Here is a 24,606-nt window from a genome sequence, read left to right on the forward strand (position 1 = left end):
GTATTTTAGATATGAATTAATGTTTTCGTACGTAGTGCACTAGATAGTGAATTAGACAATTGGTTTATTTTTCCTACACAGTGCACTAGATTGTATATCAGATCACAGATTTATGTTCCCTACATAGTGCACTAGATAGTGTATTAGATAACGCATTCATGTTCTCTACGTAGTGCACTAGACAGTGTATTACATAATTAATTATGTTCCCTACATAGTGCACTAGATTGTATATTCGATCATAGATTTATGTTCCCTACTTAGTGCATTAGACAGTATATTAGACAATTGATTTATGTTTCCTACACAGTGCGCTAGATTGTATATCAGATAACGGATTTAGTACGTGATGGGGAGAAAAAGTATGTGTCGCCTGCATGCGTGTGTGTGCGTGTGCGCGCGTGTGTGGCTGCCTGACTGGGTCAAGTTACCATGGCAATTTGTTGTTGACTATCCCCCTTGAACCCTTGATCCATTAATATACCCATTAGATTGGTAGGTGAGCCCCCCCAATCAAGATGTCAGTACAAGTTACTTAACTGACTCAAGTGAACCGGATCATATTAATGAGTGACTCAGATTAACCCGAGTCCATAAAATGTACCGAATTTACCACCACTAGTGTACAGTAGAGTCAGCTTTCACTTTTACACATCCCTTCCGAGAAGCCTTCTTTTTTCCTACCCGCATTGATATAATCCCGCCTTCTGCTTTCTAATTGGTCGGTGTGTTATACTGATGATCAAATCCGCCAATCATACAGCAACAACAACAACCCCCAAAAAAAACCCTCTTAGGAGGAAGTAGATTTTTTCATGTTCAGACGGTGATTGCAGTTCCTAGCACTGAGATCGGAATCATGGCTTATCCTGGATACGGTGGTGTAAGTTATACTGATTTTTATTTATTATATGTTTATTTATACAACCGATTTGTCATTTGATTCTTTAATTCAATGCTGATCAAGCGAAAACTGTACATTCATTAGGGCTGTGTGGTAATGTGTATGTAAATGACACGCAACTGCTTTATTATAAGAGTACAATAAATTAAATAATGATCTGTTTATACATGTAATGAAAATGTATTTTCTTTTTTACCTTCTTTGTCGCGATCATAACTTTTCTTTTGAAAAACAGAAATCAGGAAATGTAGAGTTGCTGTGGGTGGGTGGGTGCGGGGTCTTATGCAAGATTTGTACTTACTGTACTTAAAATATTAAAATGAAAGTTGCTGACATGTTATATATTATAAGCAGTATAGCTTTAAAATGAGAATTTTTTTTTAAACCATTAGGACAAAAATTCTGCGATCGACAAAATAACGGAAACATTTAAACACCTGTGTCCATAACAGCTTAATCATACTTATAATGCTGTCATAGATAGAGTCCTGATGGGGTTGTGTATGGATGATTGTCCATTTTTTGAGGCATAAAAGTCTTTAAGATCTACCCTGCAGTCTGCACTTCACTAAGTTAGTGTTTTTATTATGTGTGTTATGAGTTGGGTCTACTTTCAGGTGCCCCTGTGTTCTCAGTGACATACACTATATATCCAAAAGTATTTAAATACCTCACTATAAGCTTGTTGGACAAATGGTATTAAAATAGATTGATCACTGTGTGCTCAACTGTGTTGTTATTTCAGCTATAACAACAGCCACTCTTTTGAGAAGGCTTCTCACAAGAATTTAAAGTATGTCTATGGGGATTTGTGCCTATTCAGTCAAAAGAGCATTTGTATGGCTGAGCACCAATCCTCAGTTGATTCTCTGGTTTACATTTACATTTTCGGCATTTAGCAGATGCTCTAATCCAGAGCGACTTACAGTAGTGCTTTTATAGTAGACATTACCTTACTCTAGTTTAAGTAGACAACAGTCCAGGAACACAAATCAGCTGAAACCCTGATAGAACCAAAGGTTTTTTTCACAAATGAATGAGAATAAGAGCATTAGTAAGTAAGTAAGTAAGTACAGGTCAGCTTAAGTGCTTAGTAAAGAGGTGGGTTTTTAGACAGCGAGAGACTCAGATATTCGGACAGACAGAGGAAGCTCGTTCCACTTGGGTGCAAGTACAGTACAGAGAAGAGCCTTGATGCTGGTCTTCCTCGAGTCCTGGGTGGAGGATCAAGTCGGGCGAGGCTAGTGGCTTGGAGGTTGCGTGATACAGAGCGGGGTTTGATTAGACCTCAAGGTAACTTGGGGCTGGACCATTTTTGACTTTGTAGGCGAGCATCAGTGTTTTAAACTGAATGGTTTATTACAAAGCTGTTCAGTGGGACTGAGGTCAGGGCTTTGCACAGGCAATTGGCCATAGGGCAGTCAAACTAGCCTTATTTGTTTGGGCACAGAAAAGTTACAAGCTGTATCAGTCTGTATACATGTATTTTAGGTATATGTATATTTTTAAGCCAGGGGATTACATCACATTTAAAAAAAAAAAAACTACACTAAAGTTACGACGGAACTTAGTTCTTTTAGTCACAGAAGAAAAAAAAAAACAGTTGCAGAAATCATTAAAATATCAATTAAAACACTACTGTGACATACGCATTCCTTACAAGTGTATATAAACTCTTTATCAATTCATAATTAGCTGAAATTTCATAATCGTAAAAGCCATAAAAAAGACATAACCTCAGACCTACATTTTAATACAGCTCTTTTAACGTCAGGCCATGCTGTCACGCCCAATTTGGCCTCTTGACTAGTTATAGTAGATCAGTGACAGAGGTGCATAAAAAAAATGTATCTCTGTATATAATTGTGTGTATTACACTTTAAAATGAATAAATATATAACTAATACAATATATGTATTCGTACATACATTTTGGGGAAAAGTGCACAAAATGTGGGCACATTTTTAATCACAGTAACATTTCTTGCAGGTTTACTACAGTCCAGAGTCCAGAACTCGTGTAATTTTTGATCATATATGCTGATATACCGAAAGAAAGACAATTATTAAAAAATAGACTTGCCATGAATGTCTGAAAGCTTTAAAAAACAACAGTAGTTTTTGAGGAAATAAATTCCTGTGGCACAACTGACAAGAATTTACATACATTTCAATAAGCTGTTATCAAAAGAGTGGGCAGAGGTTTACTTCATTAGCAAGACCCATAGTTACTTTATGCTGCAGTAAAAGGGCCAGCAAGCCATATACACTAATGAAAGCACTAATGAAAACAGACCACACTGACCACAGTCATGAACTCACAGCGAGGGGGAAGTTATAGTAACCACTCTAGCTTGTGCAGGTTTTTGGAGTTGGAAAGAGAAACCATAGAGACATGGCAGGAAAAGGCCAAAGTTCTTGTAGTAGACAGAGACCAAAAGGAAAGCTTGAATCCAGGAAGAAGAAACTGTTCTAATCAACTGTTTTTAGCTGGTTAGGGTAGATGTGGGTCTGATGTCACCTTGAAACACAGGGTACTAATCCAAACCTCGGGGCAATTTAGAGCTAGTCTGATTTGTGAATGTTTTGGAAAATGAGAGTGTTTAAAAAACCCATGCAGACACAGGCAGAACACATCAAACAGGCAGTGATCTGGAGGTCGGGGTTGAACCCAGGGCCTCAAGACCCATGTTGCCAGTGGCACTCACTCTACTGGCCACACTACTGTGTTACCTATTAAGAATGTTGTTGTGGTAGATTAGGTACTCAGTAGGTAGTAAACATGTTTATTTTAGCCTTTATTGGAAAAACAGTAACAAAACAACTTTAACAAATGGTATTTGTAAATTAAGTTCTATATCTGTAAAAATTGATCTTCGTGAGTTTTACTGCTTTTCAGAGGAAAGTACAGTTGTACCTTGCATCTCAACGTCAATTGGTTCTGGGAGTGGCATTGAATTTTAAAGGCTTTAAGTTTTAAGGTATTTTTCCCCATAAGGATGTATGAAAAACCTGTTAATGCGTTCCATGGTCCTGTGGAACTGCATATATTTTAGTTTAAGGTAAAGGTTGAGTTTAAGGGTACAAATTTCATGATGAATGGCGTCGAGTTTCAAAGATTATGAGTTTAGGGGACGTTGAGTTACAAGGCAGCACTGTATTTGTGATTATGACTTACTTACCAGTGGGTTCAGTGAATTTCCAATCAATGGGTTTCTGTTCTGTAAAAAGTCTGTGATAACTGCGTATAACCTACTTTCTATAAGCAGTGGTTAAATAACATTTTAAAGTAAATATAAGTGATAGGGATGCAAATTTTCCTATGTACCTTTAACCAATAATGATTAGTCAAAGAATATCCATTAAACAACAAGCAAACAGCTTAACATTAAAATATAAAACACAGCAGAGTTTAGCATTCGGATGGCACAACTGTAATTATGCTATCCCACTACCTCCAGCTCACTACCGCTAGTCCAAAGACAAAGTATGCTGGCATCATACACCAGCAGAAAACTGGACTGGAACGACCCCGCCATCACAGTTTCAAGACATATGCAGGTTTCCCAACAGAAGAGCTAGCAAATCTGTAAGGACGAAACTATGATAAATAGAAACACTTCCACCAGGAGCGAACTTACGCTCAGCAAGGTGCAGGTGACTGTCAGTTAAGAGAAACTGACACATCAGTCATCTGTGCCTTCTTTCTCCCCTTGCATATACAGTACAGGTGTGCACAGATGAATCCTCATGTTCTCATTGGGGTCCCTAGGACCCCGGAGACTCTTCACGAATACTTTATTATACTGCAAATAAACATTTATATATTGATATTGTGTTCCAAACCCCTCATTTATACACTTCTGTTTGGGTTCTCAGAGACCCCATCTAGAATACAAGATTAAACCCAATAGATTTATATGTTTTTAGTTTCCATCTGGTGTTGAGGGTACAGCTGACACATACACAAACACACAACCCTTTACAACCTTTAACACTTTACCCTCCCACCTCTCTTTCTCTTTTTGATCAATTTGAGTATTTATTTAGGTTAATTCTGAACTCAGTGTAGTTTTAATTTATCAACACTATACTGGGATCTCAGTAACGAACAAGGCTGTAAAGTCAATGTCAACAGACCACAAGGGTTAAAAAACACAGGCATGTAGACTCAACAGGTCTGCACTCGACTCTGCTTGTAAATACATGCTTGTAAAAGGGAAATTCTGGGGAAAATAAGAGTAAAGAGTGAAAAGAGTTACTCTGTGGTTAGCTTTTTCTTTGGAATTGGCGCCAGGCTACTACATATCTGATGTAAGGCGGGATGAAATGCTGGTATTAATAGTAGCAGGGGTAATAATAATTTTGGCTTTCTTTTTAAATTTGTCTTTTTTAATTAAATGTTAGTACACCGATTATGCATAACATTATGACCACCTCCTTGTTTCTACACTCACTGTCCATTTTATCAACTCCACTTACCATATAGAAGCATTTTGTAGTGCTACAATTACTGACTGTAGTCCATCTGTTCTTCAATGGTCAGGACCACTACAGATCAGGTATTATTTAGGTGGTGGATCATTCTCAGCACTGCAGTGACAATGACATGGTGGTGGTGTGTTAGTGTGTGTTATGCTGGTATAAGTGGATAAAACACAGCAGTGCTGATGGAGTTCTTAAACACCTCACTGTCCCTGCTGGACTGAGAATAGTCCACCAACCAAAAATATATCCAGCCAACAGCGCCCCGTCGGCAGCGTCCTGTGACCACTGATGAAGGTCTAGAAGATGACCAACTCAAACAGCAGTCTCTGACTTTACATCTACAAGGTGGACCAACTAGGTAGGAGTGTCTAATAGAGTGGACAGTGAGTGAACACGGTATTTAAAAACTCCAACAGCGCTGCTGTGTCTGATCCACTGTTTCAGCACAACACACACTAACACACCACCACCATGTCAGTGTCACTGCAGTGCTCAGAATGATCCACCACCTAAATAATACCTGCTCTCTAGTGGTCCTGGGAGAGTCCTGACCATTGAAGAACAGCATGAAAGGGGGCTAACAAAGCATGCAGAGAAACAGATGGACTACAGTCAGTAATTGTAAAACTACAAAGTGCTTCTATATGGTAAACAAAGCTGATAAAATGGACAGTGAGTGTAGAAACGGAGGTGGTTTTAATGTTATGGCTGATCAGTGTATCTGTCAGGTTTGTTTACTTTTACACGCATCACTGAGAATTAAGCTTTGCAACTTGATACTCCTGTACTGAAATCCCACTCGTGTCCACCTTTGACAAATATGAGCTAATGTAGTTTACTGTAGTTAATGAACATAGAACACTACAGGTAAACATAAAATGGTTGTTTAATGTTTAAAATCTATTTTAATTATTTTTAATTATGAGAAATTATACTTCTGTACTGGTTTTTAGCCATGGCATACAATCGACAAGTGGGAAGTCAAGTGAGTGGCTTGTTCAAACAGGAAATGCCTTGGCTAATGTGAAAAAACACAATTTGCAGTCTCCTGTTTCCAAACATTGTGAGATGCTGGTAATTCTCTGTTGTTCTGTTTTTATTTACTACATCCTCATTTACAGTATATAAGAACCTGTTTGAATTCTCTGAAATATACTGATGCAATACAATTCCAAGTACAATTAGATAAATATTATAAATACATACATATAAATAAATACAGCGGTAAAAACACACGCTGGAACCAGAGCCGGGATCTCGAATATATTGTATCGAATCTCAGCTCTGCCTGCCGGCTGAGGCTGAGCAGCCACATGAGCAACGATTGGCCTGTTGTTCAGACATGGGTGGGATTAAGCCGGATAGGGTCTCTCTTTCATAACTAATGCAATTACGACCTCTTCTGGCTGATTGATGGCACCTGTACAGAGATGAGAAAAGAGTGCTGTCAGGGTGTCTCTCCGTACACAGTGATAAGATGCATGCGGCATGCTGCCCACATGTCGGAGGGGGCGTGGGTTAGCTTTGTTCTCCTCAATCAGAGCAGGGATCGGCATTGGTGGAGAGGAAGCATGACTCAATCGGGCAATTGGACGCGCTAAAAGGGAGATAAAGGGGAGAAAATGCATTAAAAAAAACATTTTTAATTATGAACAGACTGTCAATAATTAACCATCAAGCATAGTGATCCATATAGCCATGTATAAGTCTTTCTTAACCAACAGCATTGTTCAAACAAGGCTTGTCTGTTATTGGTAAACTGTTGTTATTGGTAAAACACAAGTACACTATTGTCTGTTATTGGTAAATCACAAACTCTTATTTCAATAATAATGGAAAATTTTTTCACCTCTAAGAAGGTGCTAAGAAGCACTATTTGAATGACTGGGATTTATTTATATTTAGGTTTGTATAATTGTTCAGCTTACTGGCTGTGTTCTTACCTTCTTCCACCTTAATTTCAAGAAATAAAAAATTGTCATTGATGGTGGTTAAAGTCAACAGTCCAGATAACTTTGTAGTGGCCTTAATAATATAGACTCTAGATTTGTATTTGGACAGAAAAGTTCCAATCATTCATACACTATATGGCGAAAAGTATGTGGACTTCCCTCTTATTGATCAAGTTAAGGTGTTTCAGCCACACCCACATCCGCATCTGTGGCAGTTTGAGAAAGGTAAACAGCAGTTCATTTTTGCCTGACCTTATAAATGACAGAACAGGCACAGAGTACCACAGATACACTTCCACAATCTTATGGAAAGCCTTCCCAGAACAATGGAGGCTGTTACTGGCATGTCCAACAAGCTCATTGATCGGTGCTCACATACACCGATGAGGCATAACATTATGACCACTGGGAAGACAGCAAGATTGTGGAGGCAGTGTGATGCTTTGGGCAATGTTCTGCTGGGAAATCTTGGGTCCTGCCATCCATGTGGATGTTACTTTGACACGTATCACCTACCTAAGCATTGTTGCAGATCATGTGCACACTTTCATGGAATTGGTATTCCCTGATGGCTGTGGCCTCTTTTAGCAGGATAATGCACCCTGCCACAAAGCAAAACTGGTTCAGGGATGGTTTGGTTTGAGGAGCACAACAACGAGTTTGAGGTGTTGACTTGGCCTCCAAATTACCCAGATCTCAATCCAATCAAGCATCTGTGGGATGTGCTGGACAAACAAGTCTGATCCATGGAGGCCCCACCTCGCAACTTACAGGAGTTAAAGGTTCTGCTGCTAACATCTTGGTGCCAGATACCACAGCACACCTTCAGGGGTCTAGTGGAGTCCATGCCTTGACGGGTCAGGGCTGTTTTGGCAGCAAGGGGGGGCCAAAACAATATGGAAGGTGGTCATACTGTTATGCCTGATCAGTGTATTTTAGGCCATGTGCATGTCTCTTAGATAGATGGGTAGATAGATGGACATATACTTCATTTATTCTGAGGGAAATTATTGGAATTATTATTACAAGTGTATGTAAGCTTTTTGATCTTTAAAAATAAATATTATTTTGTTTTCCTTATATCTCTCAGTATGGTGGACCTATGCCAGGTGGTATGATGGGCGGCCCAGCTCAAGGAGGATTCCCACCACAGTATGGAGGCTACCCTGGCACCTTTGCTCCACCCACTACACAAGACCCTATGTGGGGTTACTTCACTGCCATAGCTGGACAGGTAAGATTAGAATTATTAGTACAGATTCAATGTTTAAATAATAAACATAAAATACATTTACCAATTTGTTCATGAATCAATTTATTAGTAAATTAATTGATTAAATTATAATAAGCTTCAGAATTATTGGCACCCTTGGTGATGGTTAAAGATAGTTATAAAATACATCCTTAAGGTTAATTAGTCTAATCTTACACTTAGAACATAAATTTAGTGATTTCATTCAATTTATTTCAGAAAATATCAAAATATTTATTTCATTTTATAAAAACAAATATTAAAAAACACAAGATTCTTGTCTGACCTCTTTTTGCCAACATAACAGTCTTCTTCTATAGTGCTTAATAAAGTTCAGAAATTGATTTGAATCGCTGATCTGCAGGAAGGTCGATTTTATTTGTATAGCACTTTTTACAATAGACATTGTCTTAAAGCAACTTTACAGTCTCCAGGACCAACAGACCCAAAACCCCTGTTGAGCAAGCCGAGGGTGACAGTGGTAAGGAAAAACTCCCTTAAAAATTCAGGAAGAAACCTTGAGAGCAACCATCCTCCTTGGGTGGCCTGGATCCAACAATGACCCAGTTTTAGCTTCTTAACAAAGGCAACTAAATCGTCTGGTACTTTATGGAGTCCATAGTGCCACTCATCCTAATAAATCTTATCTGTCCTTATAACCTGGTTCCAGTCAAAGGTCGAGTAGCATCTAGCAAACTCTATGTGCTTATGTTTGTGGCAGATACGAAAGAAAGGGCTTTTTTAACAGTGGTCTCTCTAAACATCCTTGGGACAAAACATAACTGTGTTTTCTTCCAAGACACTTAGGTATATTAAGTAAAATGGTAATGGAGAACATGCTTCTGTTTCATTTTTATAAGAATTCCCATAGTTTTTCTTGCTTTTACTCAAAGCGATGTACAATTCTGACCATATACAATCCCAGCACTTGAGGATTAGGGGCCTTGCTCACAGGTCCAACAGTGGCAACCTAGGAAATATTGGGCTTCAGCCAGCGACCCTCAAATTCCTAGTACAGTACCTCAACCAAAGATCTAATACTGTCACAGTCATCTTTACTGAAGGTTGTCATATTTTGGGAGCTAACTCTAATAAAGTTTGTTTACTAATCCCAGATGTCAATAAACAAGAAGCTGAATGGTCATAAGACTGTGTTTTTATAGGATGGTGAGGTGGATGCTGAGGAGCTACAAAGGTGTTTGACCCAGACTGGCATCAGCGGCACCTATGCTCGTAAGTTGTAAAGAATTAAGCAATATATGTCATTCAGTATAGTATATAAATACTTCATTACATAAGGTTCAAATACAGGTGAAGTTTAAAGATTACATACACACAAAGCAGTCCTTTTTTTAATTTTTGTTAAATAAAAAAATGAATGTACTTTTTTTATTTACTAAAGTTTATTGTGGGATTTTAAATTAAAAATGTACATACATAAAGTTATTACATTATTATGTATATATTATCATTTAACTTTCTGCAATGCTAATTTTGTATCAGTGATTGAATACAGCTGGTGGCTTCTCTGTACATACTGTGTATATACAGTGGGGTAAATAAGTATTTGATCCCCTGCTGATTTTGTAAGTTTACCCCCTTACAAAGACTTGAACAGTCTATAATTTTTATGGAAGGTTTATTTTAACAGAGAGAGACAGAATATCAACAAAAAATCCAGAAAAAAAACATTAAATAAAAGTTATAAATTAATTTGTATTTAATTAAGGGAAATAAGTATTTGTATAAGTACCACTGTTGGTGCGATCATTCGAAAATGGAAGAAATACAAGATCACAGTCAATCACCCTCGCTCTGGAGCTCCATGCAAGATCTCACCTGGTGGGGTAAGAATGATTCTGAGAAAGGTGAGGTCAGCCCAGAATTACACGGGAGGAGCTTGTCAATGATCTCAAGGGAGCTGGGAGCACAGTCACCAAGAAAACCATTAGTAACACACTTCGCCGTAATGGATTGAGATCCTGCAGTGCCCGCAAAGTCCCTTTGCTCAAGAAGGCTCATGTACAGGCCTGTCTGAAGTTTGCCAATGAACACCTGAATGATTCAGAGAAAGCTTGGGAGAATGTGATATGGTCAGATGAGACCAAAATTGAGCTCTTTGGCATCAACTCCACTCGCCGTGTTTGGAGGCAAAGAAATGCCCGGTGGGGATGGTGTTCTTGGGGTCATATCCAGCATTTCTCTGCTCTCAGCTCCCTTGAGATCATTGACAAGCTCCTCCCGTGTAATTCTGGGCTGACCTCACCTTTCTCAGAATCATTCTTACCCCACCAGGTGAGATCTTGCATGGAGCTCCAGAGCGAGGGTGATTGACTGTGATCTTTTATTTCTTCCATTTTCGAATTATTGCACCAACAGTGGTCTCTTTCTCACCAAGCTTCTTGCTGATGGTCTTGTAGCCCATTCCAGCCTTGTGCAGGTCTACAATCTTGTCCCTGACGTCCTTTGATAGCTCTTTGGTCTTGCCCATGGTGGTCGAGAGATTTGAACGAAAGAAACTGATTCTGTTACAGGAGTCTTTTATACAGGGACAGGACTAATTTGTGTGCCTCATGGGCACATAACCGGTCTGTGGGGGTCAGAATTCTTGCTGGTTGGTAGGGGATCAAATACTTATTTCCCTTAATTAAATACAAATTAATTTATAACTTTTATTTAATGTTTTTTTTCTGGATTTTTTGTTGATATTCTGTCTCTCTCTGTTAAAATAAACCTTCCATAAAAATTATAGACTGTTCAAGTCTTTGTAAGGGGGTAAACTTACAAAATCAGCAGGGGATCAAATACTTATTTCCCCCACTGTATAGTACATATACACAGTAGATATAGATAGATAGATAGATAGATAGATAGATAGATAGATAGATAGATAGATAGATAGACAATATACAGATCTACAATATACAGATCTACAGATTGATCTAAGATCTACAGATCTTACAGATCCAAAATCAGATCTTTTTTTCTATTGTTTATGGCATTTTTCTTTCTTGTAATCACAACTTCCACAGCATGCATAATAGCCACGCTGGCCATGTATTGCCAAAGGCTGGTACATGTGTCTTCTGACATGGATCTTTTGTTTTTTTATATATTACACAGTGACAGATTCCTACAGGATGCTTTAGTCCCTGTGGATTATGTCTGTAGAGTGGTGTTTTTGGACCTAAGATGTTCAGAAGAACACATTACCCTCCACACTCAGCCAAACTGCGTTATCTGGGCTTAGAAGCTGCTGTACAAGAACGAAGTTTCTGTTCCAGAATTGGTACCCATAAGCTTATTTGAAGTTTGTTGCTGATCACATGGACAAACAAAGCTGATCACAGATAAAAAAAAAAAAAATACCTCTGGGGGAATATTTTGTGGTCAGATGAAACTAAGTTTGGGGTTTTTTGGCCACATTTACCAGAAGTATGTTTGAAGGAGAAATGGTGAGACATTATTATTACCTCAAAGATTACTTCAAAAATTACCCTAAACACTTTTGTCAAAATGGCCTTTGAATGGCTAAATTAGGCTCTTCTGGATTCTGGTTTTAGTTCTACCAACAGTATGTGGACTGTGAACAACACATTTCATTAAACTCTGCCAATTCTGAAAAGTAGATTCAACTAGAGTTGTGCCAAAATTTGTAGACTTCTATACAGGTTATAACGGGCGTCTACAATATTTTGACAATCTAAACCCATTCTGTTTTTGTCTTGCAGCTTTCAGTTTGGAGACGTGTAGGATTATGATTGCCATGTTGGATGTATCCTTTACTGAAATACTGCCTACTTTATAACCAGTTTAACTGTGTTATATCTATAGCCATAGAGCAAAATTAATCATTAACAGTATATAAGGTTCTGGAAAAGTTGGGATATTAAAAGGAAAGTACAAGGAAAAGATGTTCCAATGTTTTCACTGACCACCTTAACAGTATTTTGTAAATAATTAGCAAATTTATAATGTGATGCCTGCAACACACACAATGTTGTGAAAGAGGCATGTTTATTAATGTGTTACATCAACTTTTTCTGTTAATTACGTGTTCATTGTTAACTGAGGACATTAATTGTTGCATTTTGCGAGTGGAATTTTTGCCCATTTTTCTTGATAAAAGACCTCAGCTGCTCAAGAGTCTGTGGTCATTGTGGTCTGATTCTCCTCTTAATGATGCACCATACATTTTTAATAGGAGACAGAGCTGGACTGCAGGCAGGCTAGTCAAACACATGCACTGGGTGCCTCCGAAGTCACGTTGTTGTAGCACATGCAGAATGAAGCCTGGCATTGTCTTAATGAAATAACTGTGACCTTTCCGGGAATGGACATTGTCTTGATGGCATGCATCTCTCTAAAATCCTAATAAATGCCTTCACACATATGCAGGTCACTTATGAGGTTTGAGATGTGCTACGGCCCAAAGGATTTGGTGGCATTTTTGAATGGAATATAATATAATATACACCGATCAGCCATAACATTAAAACCACCTCATTGTTTCTACACTCACTGTCCATTTTATCAGCTCCACTTACCATATAGAAGCACTTTGTAGTTCTACAATTACTGACTGTAGTCCATCTGTTTCTCTGCATGCTTTGTTAGCCTCCTTTCATGCTGTTCTCCAATGGTCAGGACTCTCCCAGGACCGCTACAGAGCAGGTATTATTTGGGTGGTGGATCATTCTCAGCACTGCAGTGACACTGACATGGTGGTGGTGTGTTAGTGTGTTGTGTGCTGGTATGAGTGGATAGCCTGTTGACCCTGTTGGCAGCGTCCTGTGACCACTGATGAAGGTCTAGAAGATGACCAACTCAAACAGCTCGCAATAGATGAGCGATCGTCTCTGACTTTACGTCTACAAGTAGGACCAACTAGGTAGGAGTCTAATAGAGTGGACAGTGATGGTTTCTCATGCAATGCTGTCTGAGGGCTCGAAGGTGATACACATTTAGCATTAATTTTCAGCAGTTGTTACGCTCTGTGTAAGAATAAAATGCAGTTTGGATCGAATAGAGAAAAACACTTAATAACAAAGCCTATGTGAGTAATATTCTGTAGATAACATGTCACTTAAGTGTGAAGTTGTTTTTACTTTGTTTTTAAGGCATTAAAATGAAAACAGTGCATTGAAGCTGTACAGTGTGCTGTAGGCCTAAATAAAGGGTGCAAAAATGCATTGAAACATCGCCAGCAGAACTGTCAAATGGTAAATCTATTTTTGAAACCTGTACTTTTAAGACTTGATTTGTTTATTTGTGTGTTTGTGGGTTAATTTATTTTAATGTAAAAAGTATGGTTGCTTGATTTAAACGCAAAGGCAAATCTTTTAATAACTTAACCCAGGCATCACATCTTGGTAAGAGGAAGGCAGTCAGCATTGTGACTCTAATAGACACATTGTTATACTGCCATGTTTTTTTTGAGCTTGCATTAGGCTGTGTTAAATTTGACTTGGTACTTAGAGTTCCAGATCTTTATCATTTGGTCATTGGCTGGTTGACTTCCTTAACCACACTCCTGTAGAGAGACTACTCAGGTAAAATGGGCTTTAATGAGTTTAAGGAGCTGTTTACTGCACTGAACGGCTGGAAGCAGAACTTCATGATGGTGGACCGAGACAACAGCGGCAGTGTGGAGCCTCATGAGATGTCTCAGAGTATCACTAACATGGGTAGGTTGGGCTACCATCATTTATACCAATCTTTTCTCCCAATCTGATCATTTCCAATTCATGACTGTGAATTCGCTGCCGCTTGCACAACCCTCGATCTGATCAAGGAGAGCCGGATCACCACACGCCCCCTCTGACACGTGTCCAGCCTCCGGCTGCTTCTTATTACCTGCCAGTGTTGGGTTTCTACACAGAGCCGTATTGCGTCCGTAGAGCCAAGCTAAGTTCCATGCGACTCCCCCACCATTTGTTCAGGCGTCCAGACTTGTCCTGGAGATCCAAAATCATGGCAGCAGTGAGAAGAAACCTCGTTCATCCTTTCCTGTCTCAAACACTACCAATTGTGTTTATGTGGACACCCAGCCAGGTTGGCGGCTCTGCTGAGATACAGACTTGCTAGTTTAAATACTGTGCAGTGGTGTGTTAGAGCATTAGACTGCTGCACCACTTGAGCACCGCAATTGTGATTATTTTAAGTGGTTTGGGGTCAAATTACTGCTCACCATGTGAGCATTGGGAGGCATGATGGCCCTTTTTCCGGAGCTGTGCACAGACTCCATTTGGGGTGCCGCCCGTGTGTTGCCCTGGCTTGTTCTGGTTGTCCTTTCTTTATTCTTTTTAGAGAAAAGATGTTGCAGACGATCTGAGCATCTTGCCATATTGTGACAACCAGTTTTCATTTCTACGCTATCCCTGTTCTATTCACTTTCTCTGTTGCAGGTTGTGGATGTTTTTGTGTCTTTCAGTTGTTATTTTGTTTTCATTATTTTGACCACAGTTTTCATTTCCCTCTTATTCTTTTTGTTTGAGGCTTTTTAGCCACAGTATTATTTTACCTTGGTTAAGCATCCTGCAGATTGGGTTCATTTTCAGTTCCTGCAGGTGCAGGATTATAATCAGTAGCGAGGCACGACCCACCCCATTACAGAAAACTAAAATAGTTACATCACTGTACAGAAGTGGAACTTGATTACATTTCCCAGGCCGCCTTTTAGAGATAAATCATGCAAATAAATACAGACACAATGATGACTTTCTTATTAATAATTGTAGGAGGGAAATACAAACATTTCCACTGTTCAATTGTTTAATGAAAGCACTGAGATTGTGTATGTGATGCTTGTTTGCAGGGTACAGGGTGAGTCCTCAGGCTTTGGGGTCCATGATGAAGCGCTTCAGTCGGGGAGGAAAAATCTACTTTGATGACTATGTGGCCTGCTGTGTGAAACTCAGGGCTCTGACAGGTGAGTGAGCCGATGGACTTAAGGAAAAAGTCATCCAGTGCAACTTAAACATCATCAATGCTTTGAATTCATGTGTTTCTGCCACAGCAATTGTTAACAGGTGTAAAAAAATCAGTTATATAAGGAAATTTTATACTCTCAACCTTGCAGCAACAGTTTAGGAAAGGCCCTTACCTGTTCCAGCATGACTGTGCCCCTGTGCACAAGGCAAGATCTATAAGGAAAAGCTTGGTTTATAGAAACTCCAGTAGTCTCGATAGAGCCTGACCTCGGCCCCTGAACAGCTTTGGAATAAAATGGAACATCATTTGAGGTTTTCTTGACCAGCATCAGTTCCCAGACATACAAATACTCTTTTGACTGAATAAGCACACATTCTCACAGACATATTACAAAGTCTTGTGAGAAGCCTTCTCAGAGGAGTGGCTGCTGTTGTAGCTGAAAAGCTGACATGGAGGTCACTCACACAGAAATGGAATGTCCCAACAAGCTCATGGTCAGGGTTTCAAATAATTTTGGCCATATAGTGTACTAGACTATTAATTACCAATTTACCACTACACAGTTTCCCAATGGCCGACAATGCACTTTATCATGAGCTGACATAACTGACGAAATCTAAGGAGACAGCTTAGTGGTAGCTTAGTGGGTAGAGCCTTGAGCTATCGATCAGAAGGTTGTGAGTTTGAATCCCAGCACTTGAGCAAGGCTCTTAACCCTCCTGGCTCAAGGTGTGCCATACAGTGACTGACCCTGCTCCCTGACCCCAGCTTCCAAACAAGCTAGGATATGTGGAATTAGAATTTCATTGTACTGTAATGTATATATGACAAATTTAGCATTCCATCTGCCAAGAATTATCACTGTGGAGTATTTATTGGGTTCTCGAGTTTGACCTGATAGCTGTGCCATCAACCAATTGGCTGTGTCCTTGGAAAGATAGATTGGATGGCATCAGTTTGGGCACCGGCATGATTGATAAGCCTAGGTCATAGAGCACAGCGTGGCTCTTTTGGTCATTATGGCTGTGTGTGGGAACCTATGGTGTGCATGTCATAAGAATTGGCCAGCAACTATGCTTAAGCAAGGGGGCTTTCTTATGGCCTTCAGCTCTCCTTGGACAGAACTGAGGTTTTTATAATCCCATTTTTGATACATGAGAAATGTAAAAATACTGAAAATATAGAGGCTGAATGACAGGGCATGTGCTGATTCTGGTGGCCAATCAAGGAGAAACTCAGGCACTTGAGTGGAGAAATCAGATTGCTGAGCAGTGCACGTTGCGTGCACTACTCGCTGATAAAGGGAAACTAAGACGACAAAAAATCAGGCTAAAAATAGCATGGTATGCACAAGTCGTTGGCAGGGATTCTCATTTGGTGGTTCATGTGCCACTATACCATAGGCTTATTTTAAATGTACAGCCCTAAATATGTGGACACCACTAATGACTGAGTTCTGCAATCCCACCCATTGCTAACAGGTGTCTAAATCCTCCAAAATAAATTATATGCTTCCTAATTTGAAGCAACAATTCAGGATGAATTGAAACATTGATTGCAAGCTAGGTCTTATTGTCCATTAATGCATGACAAACAAATGGATTACTGACTAAGCTTAAAATCTTGTGGGAAGCCTTTCCAGAAGAGTGAAGACTGTTCTAGCTGCAAGGGGAGGAAAGAGTTGGGCACTAACTTTGTATTAATTCAAATTTTTTGGCCATTAAAAACAGCCAAGTGTCTACATTCTTTTGGCCATATAGTGTATATTCATGAATGCAGATGACACAAGATTTGCTTTTGGTTTCTGTCAGAGCCAGATTGATACAGATTAAGAATCCAGTGGTGTAAGTGTTTCCCATTTTTAAGGGATTACAAATTTAAATGGCAACAGTGCCACGGCCATCCATGACCAGTAGTCAAGGAAGTCACAGAGGTTTATGGTGGCATTGATGGCATTTCTGGCAGAGTAAAAAATGCTGGTCGATCATAGATATTAGTGAGTTTGTACATACAATATATGGGTTTGTTTGTTTGTTTATTTGGATTTTAACGTCATGTTTTACACTCTTTGGTTACATTCATGACAGGAACGGTAGTTACTTATTACACAAGGTTCATCAGTTCACAAGGTTACATCAAACACAGTCATGGACAATTTTGTATCTCCAATTCACCTCACTTGCATGTCTTTGGACATGTCTTTGTGGGAGGAAACCCACGCAGACACGGGGAGAACATGCAAACTCCACACAGAAAGGAACCGGACCACCCCACCTGGGGATCGAACCCAGGACCTTCTTGCTGTGAGGCGACAGTTCTACCCACCGAGCCACTGTGCCGCCCAATATAAGGGATGAAAACTCGCTGAACAAGATGATGTAAACTTCAGGAAAGCTCCTAGATTTTAGGCATATTGCTTGCTAGTAGTGAGTCAAAGTGAAAGAATTGGTTACCTTGATTGCTAACTAGCCTTTAAATAAAGAAGGAACTGTGTACTCAAGGAGAGTAGAAAAGAGATCATGTTGCAACAGCTGAAAAACACATGTTGCTTAAAATAGGAATTTCTCATTTTACTTCACTGTACTGCTACTATTTCTTGTTATTATATTTGCAAATTGTGGGCACTCGGATGACGTAGAGATAAATTACGCAAGCCCAATATAGCTGGGAATATAGCTGGGATATAGGGTTTGAATCCTCTCAGATGCTATCGGATGGTTGGCGTTGACACTCTCGGACCCCTTAACCCTTAGTTGCTTGCATTATTTTTTGGCACAAGTCACTTTGGATATCAAAGTGTCCGCTAAACGCCATAAATGTAAATGTTTTACCAGCCTATGATACATTAAATGGTCAAAAGTATGAAAACACCTGACCATGAGCTTGTTGGACACTCCTTTCCAAAACCATCCACAATTATGTAAAGTTGACCCTTTTTCTGAAGCTATGGCAGCCTCCACTCTTCTGGTAAAACCTTCTACAATATCTTGATGGCATTGATGTGGGATTAGAGTGAGCTTGAGGTCAGGGCTCCGTGCAGGCTACTGGAGGTGGTAGTAGTAGCAGAATTAGTAAGATTAATAGTGGTACCAGGGGCGGCACGGAGGCTTGGTGGGTAGCACTGTCACCTCACCGCAAGAAGGTCCCAGGTGGAGCGGTCTGGGTTCTGTCTGTGTGGAGTTTGCATGTTCTCCCCTTATCTGTGTGGGTTTCCTCCGGGGCTCCGGTTTCCTCCCACAGTCCAAAGGCATGCAAGTGAGGTGAATTTGAGATGAATCTTGTGTAACCAGTAACTACTTGTCCTGTCATGAATGTAACACACGGGAATCCTGTCCCGTGTGTAAAACATGATGTTAAAATCCTAAGAAAATAAAATATAAAAAAACAAGTAGTAGTACCTGTAGTGGTTCAGTCAAAAGTGAATGTGTGAGGAAGGGTCACTGATGTTGGACTAGAAGGCCTGGCTCACAGTTAGTGTCCTAATCCTTTCCAAAGGTATTTTAATAGGGTTGAGGTCAAAGTTCTGTGCACACACCTGCTTAACCATGTTTTTATACAACAGTTAGTTCCAACCTTACAATCTGATTGGTTGAGAAGCGTTCTAACTGTGCTGATATTCGTGATAACAGCACGGCCTTTTCACACCACAACTGTATTACTCCGCTGACGCGTTGCCAGTAACGACAAGCTTCATGCACACAAACGCGCACGCAGGCGACACAGACTTTATTCCCGATCACGTTTTAAATCCGTTATCTGATATACAATCTAGCGCACTGTATAGGGAACATAACCAATAGTCTAATTCACTATCTAGTGCACTATGTAGGGAACTTTAATGTGTTTGTAACGCGAACAGTTAGCTTAATAGCCCAGTTAGCAGCTTCTAAAAGTTCTGTTATAATAATAATAATAATAATACATTTTATTTATATAGCGCTTTTCAAGATACTCAAAGACGCTTTACATAAGACAAATAATCAAAACAAATACGTACATACACCATACAAATCATAGTACAAAATCAAAATAGTACATCAACATCAAGAATAATTAAGATAAAAACAAAGAGAGCAGCATAAGACAGTTCATTAAAAATTAGCTAAATTATGAGAGAGAACAACAAATATAGAACAATTTCTTAAAATTAGACAGAAACAGGACAGATTTACATGCAATCAGGAAACTGAAAACTTTACAAGTTTTAGGATCTAGGACTTCACATTTCTGTCGTGATCTAAGTATAAAAACTATTAAAAAGAATAGCAAAAATAAAAGCATTTATTTTGTGTTGTTACAAGTTAAATGCCACTCTGAATAGATGAGTTTTGAGAAGTGACTTGAATTTGGACAGGTCAGGACAATCTCGTAGGTGTTTGGGGAGAGCATTCCATAAAGATGGAGCAGCTATGGAAAAGGCCCTGTCACCCCAGGTCCGGTGCTTGGTCCTAGAGGGTATGGACAGTAGGTTAGCCTCAGAAGAGCGAAGGCTACGGGAGGGAATGTGCTGATGGAGCAGGTCGGTGAGGTAGGATGGGGCCTGATTATGGAGAGCTTTGTGAGTGAATAGAAGAATTTTGAATTGAATGCGTTGAGCAACGGGAAGCCAATGAAGTTTTTGTAGAACAGGTGTAATATGATCACGGGAGCGAGTATGAGTAAGGAGGCGAGCAGCTGAATTCTGGATATACTGAAGTTTTTTTAGGATTTTGTTAGATGTACCATAAAGGATGCTATTGCAATAATCAATTCTGGATGTAATAAAAGCATGAATCAAGGTTTCGGCGGCAGAAAAGGAGAGTGATGGACGTAGACGTGCTATGTTTTTTAGATGAAAGAAAGCAGTTTTGGTGATGTGATTTACATGGCGGTCAAAAGAGAGGTTGCTATCAAAAATTACACCAAGATTTCGGATGTTAGAAGACGGAGACAAAGTGTCATTATCAATGGTAATTTGAAAATTTTTTGTGGTTTTTGCCAGGGTTGTAGGACCTACGATGATCATATCTGATTTTTCACAGTTTAATTTGAGGAAATTAGCTTTCATCCACAATTTCATTTCAGTGATGCAATTTGTCAGAGTGGAGTGAAGTTCAGTATTAATGGATTTGGAGGAGATGTAAAGCTGAATATCATCAGCATAGCAGCATAGTGTTATCACCCACATCCTTTTTTTCCCTTCGGAGGTTCTTGCCTTCTTCTTCTTCTTGTTCTTACCTCCTTGCCTTCGGCTCGTGCCTGCGACCGAATCACAGCCGTGATGTTATTCGCGATAACACACTCCCTCTCGTGTTCTATTGCTTAATTATGCACTTTGCTTTGTGTTCATGGCAACAGTCATGCTATAACAGGATATTTATTGCTATAAAAATTGATCATTTCTTTGATCTACATGATTTTTAAAAAACTGTTAGCGCCCAAACTGGATGATTAGGAAGCTCTTGTGTCCTATAAATGGGTTTTTAATTGTATGTAGAATTGTGAGAAACACACTAGATGAGGCTGAACTCAGCTTAAATGTTCTGTAAGTGGTTTTATTTTACACACTTTGTGTTCTTCTGTAGAGAATTTCAGGAGGAGAGACGTTATGCAGCAAGGAGCTGTGAACTTCCAGTATGATGATGTAAGTAGATGTTACTCATACTGACTGTTTGATTTTTATATTCCAGTACAGCAGTGTTTCTCAAACTGTGGTGCAAGAACCGCTGGTCGTACCTAAAGGTCACTGAGGTGCTACGCCAAATGTCCTTGAATGATGTGTTTCATACATGGAAATAAAATAGAATAATCTTTATACCATTTTTAGATTCAAAAAGCATTTTTAAATTTGATTATAATTTGATTGTATTAAAATTGCTCTGTTTTGAGTTATAAATACTATAGAGGCCTTGCAGGAAGCATTAACGTCACCTACAACAAAAACGCGACCCACATTTGTCAGTTGTAGCCTAGCGGTTAAGGTACTTGACTAGTAATCGAAATGTCGCTGGTTCAAGCCCCACCACTGCCAGGTTGCTGCTGTTGGGCCTTTGAGCAAGGCCCTTAACCCTCAATTGCTTAGACAGTATACTGTCACAGTACTGTAAATTGCTTTGGATAAAAGCTTCAGCTAAAATACTGAAAATGTAAATGTTCACCATGATTTTTACCACTACCCAAGCATCACAAACAATGCATTAAAACAAACCACAAAAAGAAATATATTTAAATAATAATGGTGATGGTCCCACTGTGGTTTACAGGATATAATGTAAAGCCTCCACAAGGGGTGCTCGTTCTTTTGTGTTTATGTGCCTGTTAAAATTCGTTTATTTAATTATTATTATTTTTCTCTGTGACCCATTTTATTTGGCTCGTGACCCACTCGAGGGTAGAAAACCCTGACCTACTCTACAACCCTTCATTACTGTAACAGGGCTGGTCATGCCCTGCATCTGCAAGAATTGGAAATGGACTTTATATACAGGATGTTTAACCAAAATAGAACAATACGGTGACTTAAAAGCCACAAACCAAAATAGTAATAATTAATATATGTTGCCAAAATAATAAAAACAAAGAAAATAACAAATGAAAGACTTAAAAACTGCAGACCTCAACGGAGAAAGTAGATAGAAATGGGATAGAGCAGAAATGAAAGCTGGTTGTCACAATATGGCAAGCTGCTCAGAAAACCTGCTTATATAAACAGTTTATCTCATTGTGGCACTTTGGAAAGGTCAGCAGCAAACGGGATTGAATATGAGCCCAGCAACAAGCCGTAAATTTGCTACTCAGAGTAGTGGCAGGATATGCGGGACCACCTCACAGTATAGGAAACAATGGCACAGACAGCTGCGCAGCTAGTGAATACAGATTGCCTGTATGCTGGCTGCCTGTATGTGATTATTGACACATCTTTATTTTCTCTTGCAGTTCATCTTGTGCACCATGTCTATCTGAAGACTTTGGACAGACTTCCTGAGCTTTTGTAGAGAAAGATGACTGTAATGTAAAAGTACTGCAACGCTATATGTTGTACACATGCTTATTAATTATGATTTGCTCTTTGAACAGTATAGGAATCATTCTCTGATAGGATTTTGCTAACAAAAAGCCAAAGGGACAGACCACAGAAAACCATTTTTTATTTAGTGCCTATATTTTATTTTCATTTTTTAGTCATAACTTTGTAATAATTTTAGCCAGTTTTGACATACTCATCACTCCATATGTACATTTTGTTAATAAATCACCTAAATGTTAAACTGGTGTTCTGTTTTTAATTGATGTTGCTGTTGACTTAAAGTTCAAGTCAAAAGTTTGCACACACACTATGTGGCCAGAAATAGTTGGACACATGATCATGAGCTTGTTGGACATCCAATTCCAAGTCCCTGGGCATAAATATGGATTTGGTTCCACGTTGAGCCTCAACTTTTAGTTAAAGTTTCATTTTACTTTCATTTTCATCAGCTGCTTTATCCTGGTCGGAGTTAGGTATGTCTGTAGGGCAGGAATACCCTTGGCAGGGCTTTGATTCAGACCGCAATCTCAGCAGTGGTGAGCTAGTGTAACAGTAATGTCTGAGCGCTCTTTTTTTGAGTGTGTGTGTGTGTGTAAAAGTTTGTGGCCATTCAATTAAAAGAGTATTTTAGAGATACAGCGTTGATAATATTGGATGAGACGGCCTGTCTTGTAATTTGTATTACAATCCATCACAAAGGTGTTCACAGGGATTGAGATTTCCAGACAGATCTGGACTGCAGACTGGCCTGTCAAACACACACACTCCTTTTTTACAAACACACTGTTGAAGCACATGCAGATTGAAGCCTGGCATTGTCTTGCTGAAATAACCATGGATGGATCCTTTCTGTGATTAGTACGGAGACTCTACAGCACTACAGCACACGTTTCCACTGTCTTTCAGTCCATCTGAAATGAGCTTGGGCCCAGAGAACTCTGTTACACAAATAGAAAGCCATCCATCAATTCTATTCAGACATGATGCAGAGTTTTAAGATAAGATAATCCTTTATTAGTCCCACAGTGGGGAAATTCACATCGTTGCAGCAGCGAAGGGATAGTACAGCACTCAGTATAAAAAGATAGACAATAAGAAGAACAATGTATAATAATAATAAGTCAGGAAAAATATTTACAAATAATTGCACATGGTAATAATGCAGCGGTAGATCGTGTTAATCGACAGTGGTTTTCCGAAGTACTCCTGAGCCGTTGTAGCTATATTTATCACAGTGGCATGATGGTTTCTCATGCAGTGCTGTCTAAAAACTCGAAGTTCAGACACATTTAACAGTGGTCTGGCCTTGCCCTACATGGACTGAGATTTCTCCAGATTACATGAATCTTTTCACAATATTATGTACGGCAGATGGTGAAACCCCTGAATGTTGCATTGCAAGGCGCAAACCACTGCTGAAAATAAACACAAAGGCTGCGTCCGAAATCACATACTTACAGAGTACGTACTAGGTTCGAGGAAGTACGCACCGCTCTGGCGGTAAAGAAGTACGCGCTTTCAGTACAGAAGTGTGCAGTATGCACGCAACACCCCTACGTACTATGTCCGCCATCTTACCAATGTTAAGTGATGACGTGAGGACGTGATGACGTAATATCACCATAGTTACAGACCGCGTGCTCATTACAAGCCCCACTCACTAACATTTTGGATATTTATCGCTAATCATAACATTATTTAGGGTTGTACGCAATGATAACTAATCATTTTTATTTTGTTTATCTTACTTACACTTGTAAACATAGGACTCTCCGTTTTCCGCCATCTTTCTTGTTTCTTCTTCCGCTTTGAATGCCTACGCAGCAGTTGAATTATGGGATACATTAGCGGACCGAAAGTGTGCATCTTTGCATACATAAGCATGGCTGCCCAAGAAGTAGGTCATCCGGGTACTTCTCGTGTACCTTTTTATATGTATACTATGTATTCGGACAAACTAACCGCTCTTGTGTACTGCTTTCGCGTACTATTGAGTATGGAAGTATGTGATTTCGGATGCAGCTAAAGGCTTGTCTCTCATTTGCCAAAGACATCTAGATGACCCCCAAGAT

The 24,606-nt window shown here is 39.4% G+C and overlaps 1 protein-coding gene across 1 annotated transcript; it reads left to right on the forward strand.

Annotated features, from left to right (window-relative positions):
- Window positions 1-780: 780 nt before the first annotated feature.
- On the forward strand, window positions 781-22,775 carry gca (grancalcin). Its single transcript, XM_062996822.1, has 8 exons — window positions 781-883; window positions 8,434-8,577; window positions 9,759-9,828; window positions 12,327-12,370; window positions 14,135-14,282; window positions 15,413-15,526; window positions 21,093-21,151; window positions 22,444-22,775. Exons 1-8 carry the CDS (start codon window positions 860-862, stop codon window positions 22,468-22,470), a joined length of 630 nt encoding a protein of 209 aa, XP_062852892.1. The 5' UTR covers window positions 781-859; the 3' UTR covers window positions 22,471-22,775.
- Window positions 22,776-24,606: the final 1,831 nt, after the last annotated feature.

The sequence above is a fragment of the Trichomycterus rosablanca genome, chromosome 6 (assembly GCF_030014385.1).
Source record: "Trichomycterus rosablanca isolate fTriRos1 chromosome 6, fTriRos1.hap1, whole genome shotgun sequence".
NCBI lineage: Eukaryota > Metazoa > Chordata > Actinopteri > Siluriformes > Trichomycteridae > Trichomycterus > Trichomycterus rosablanca.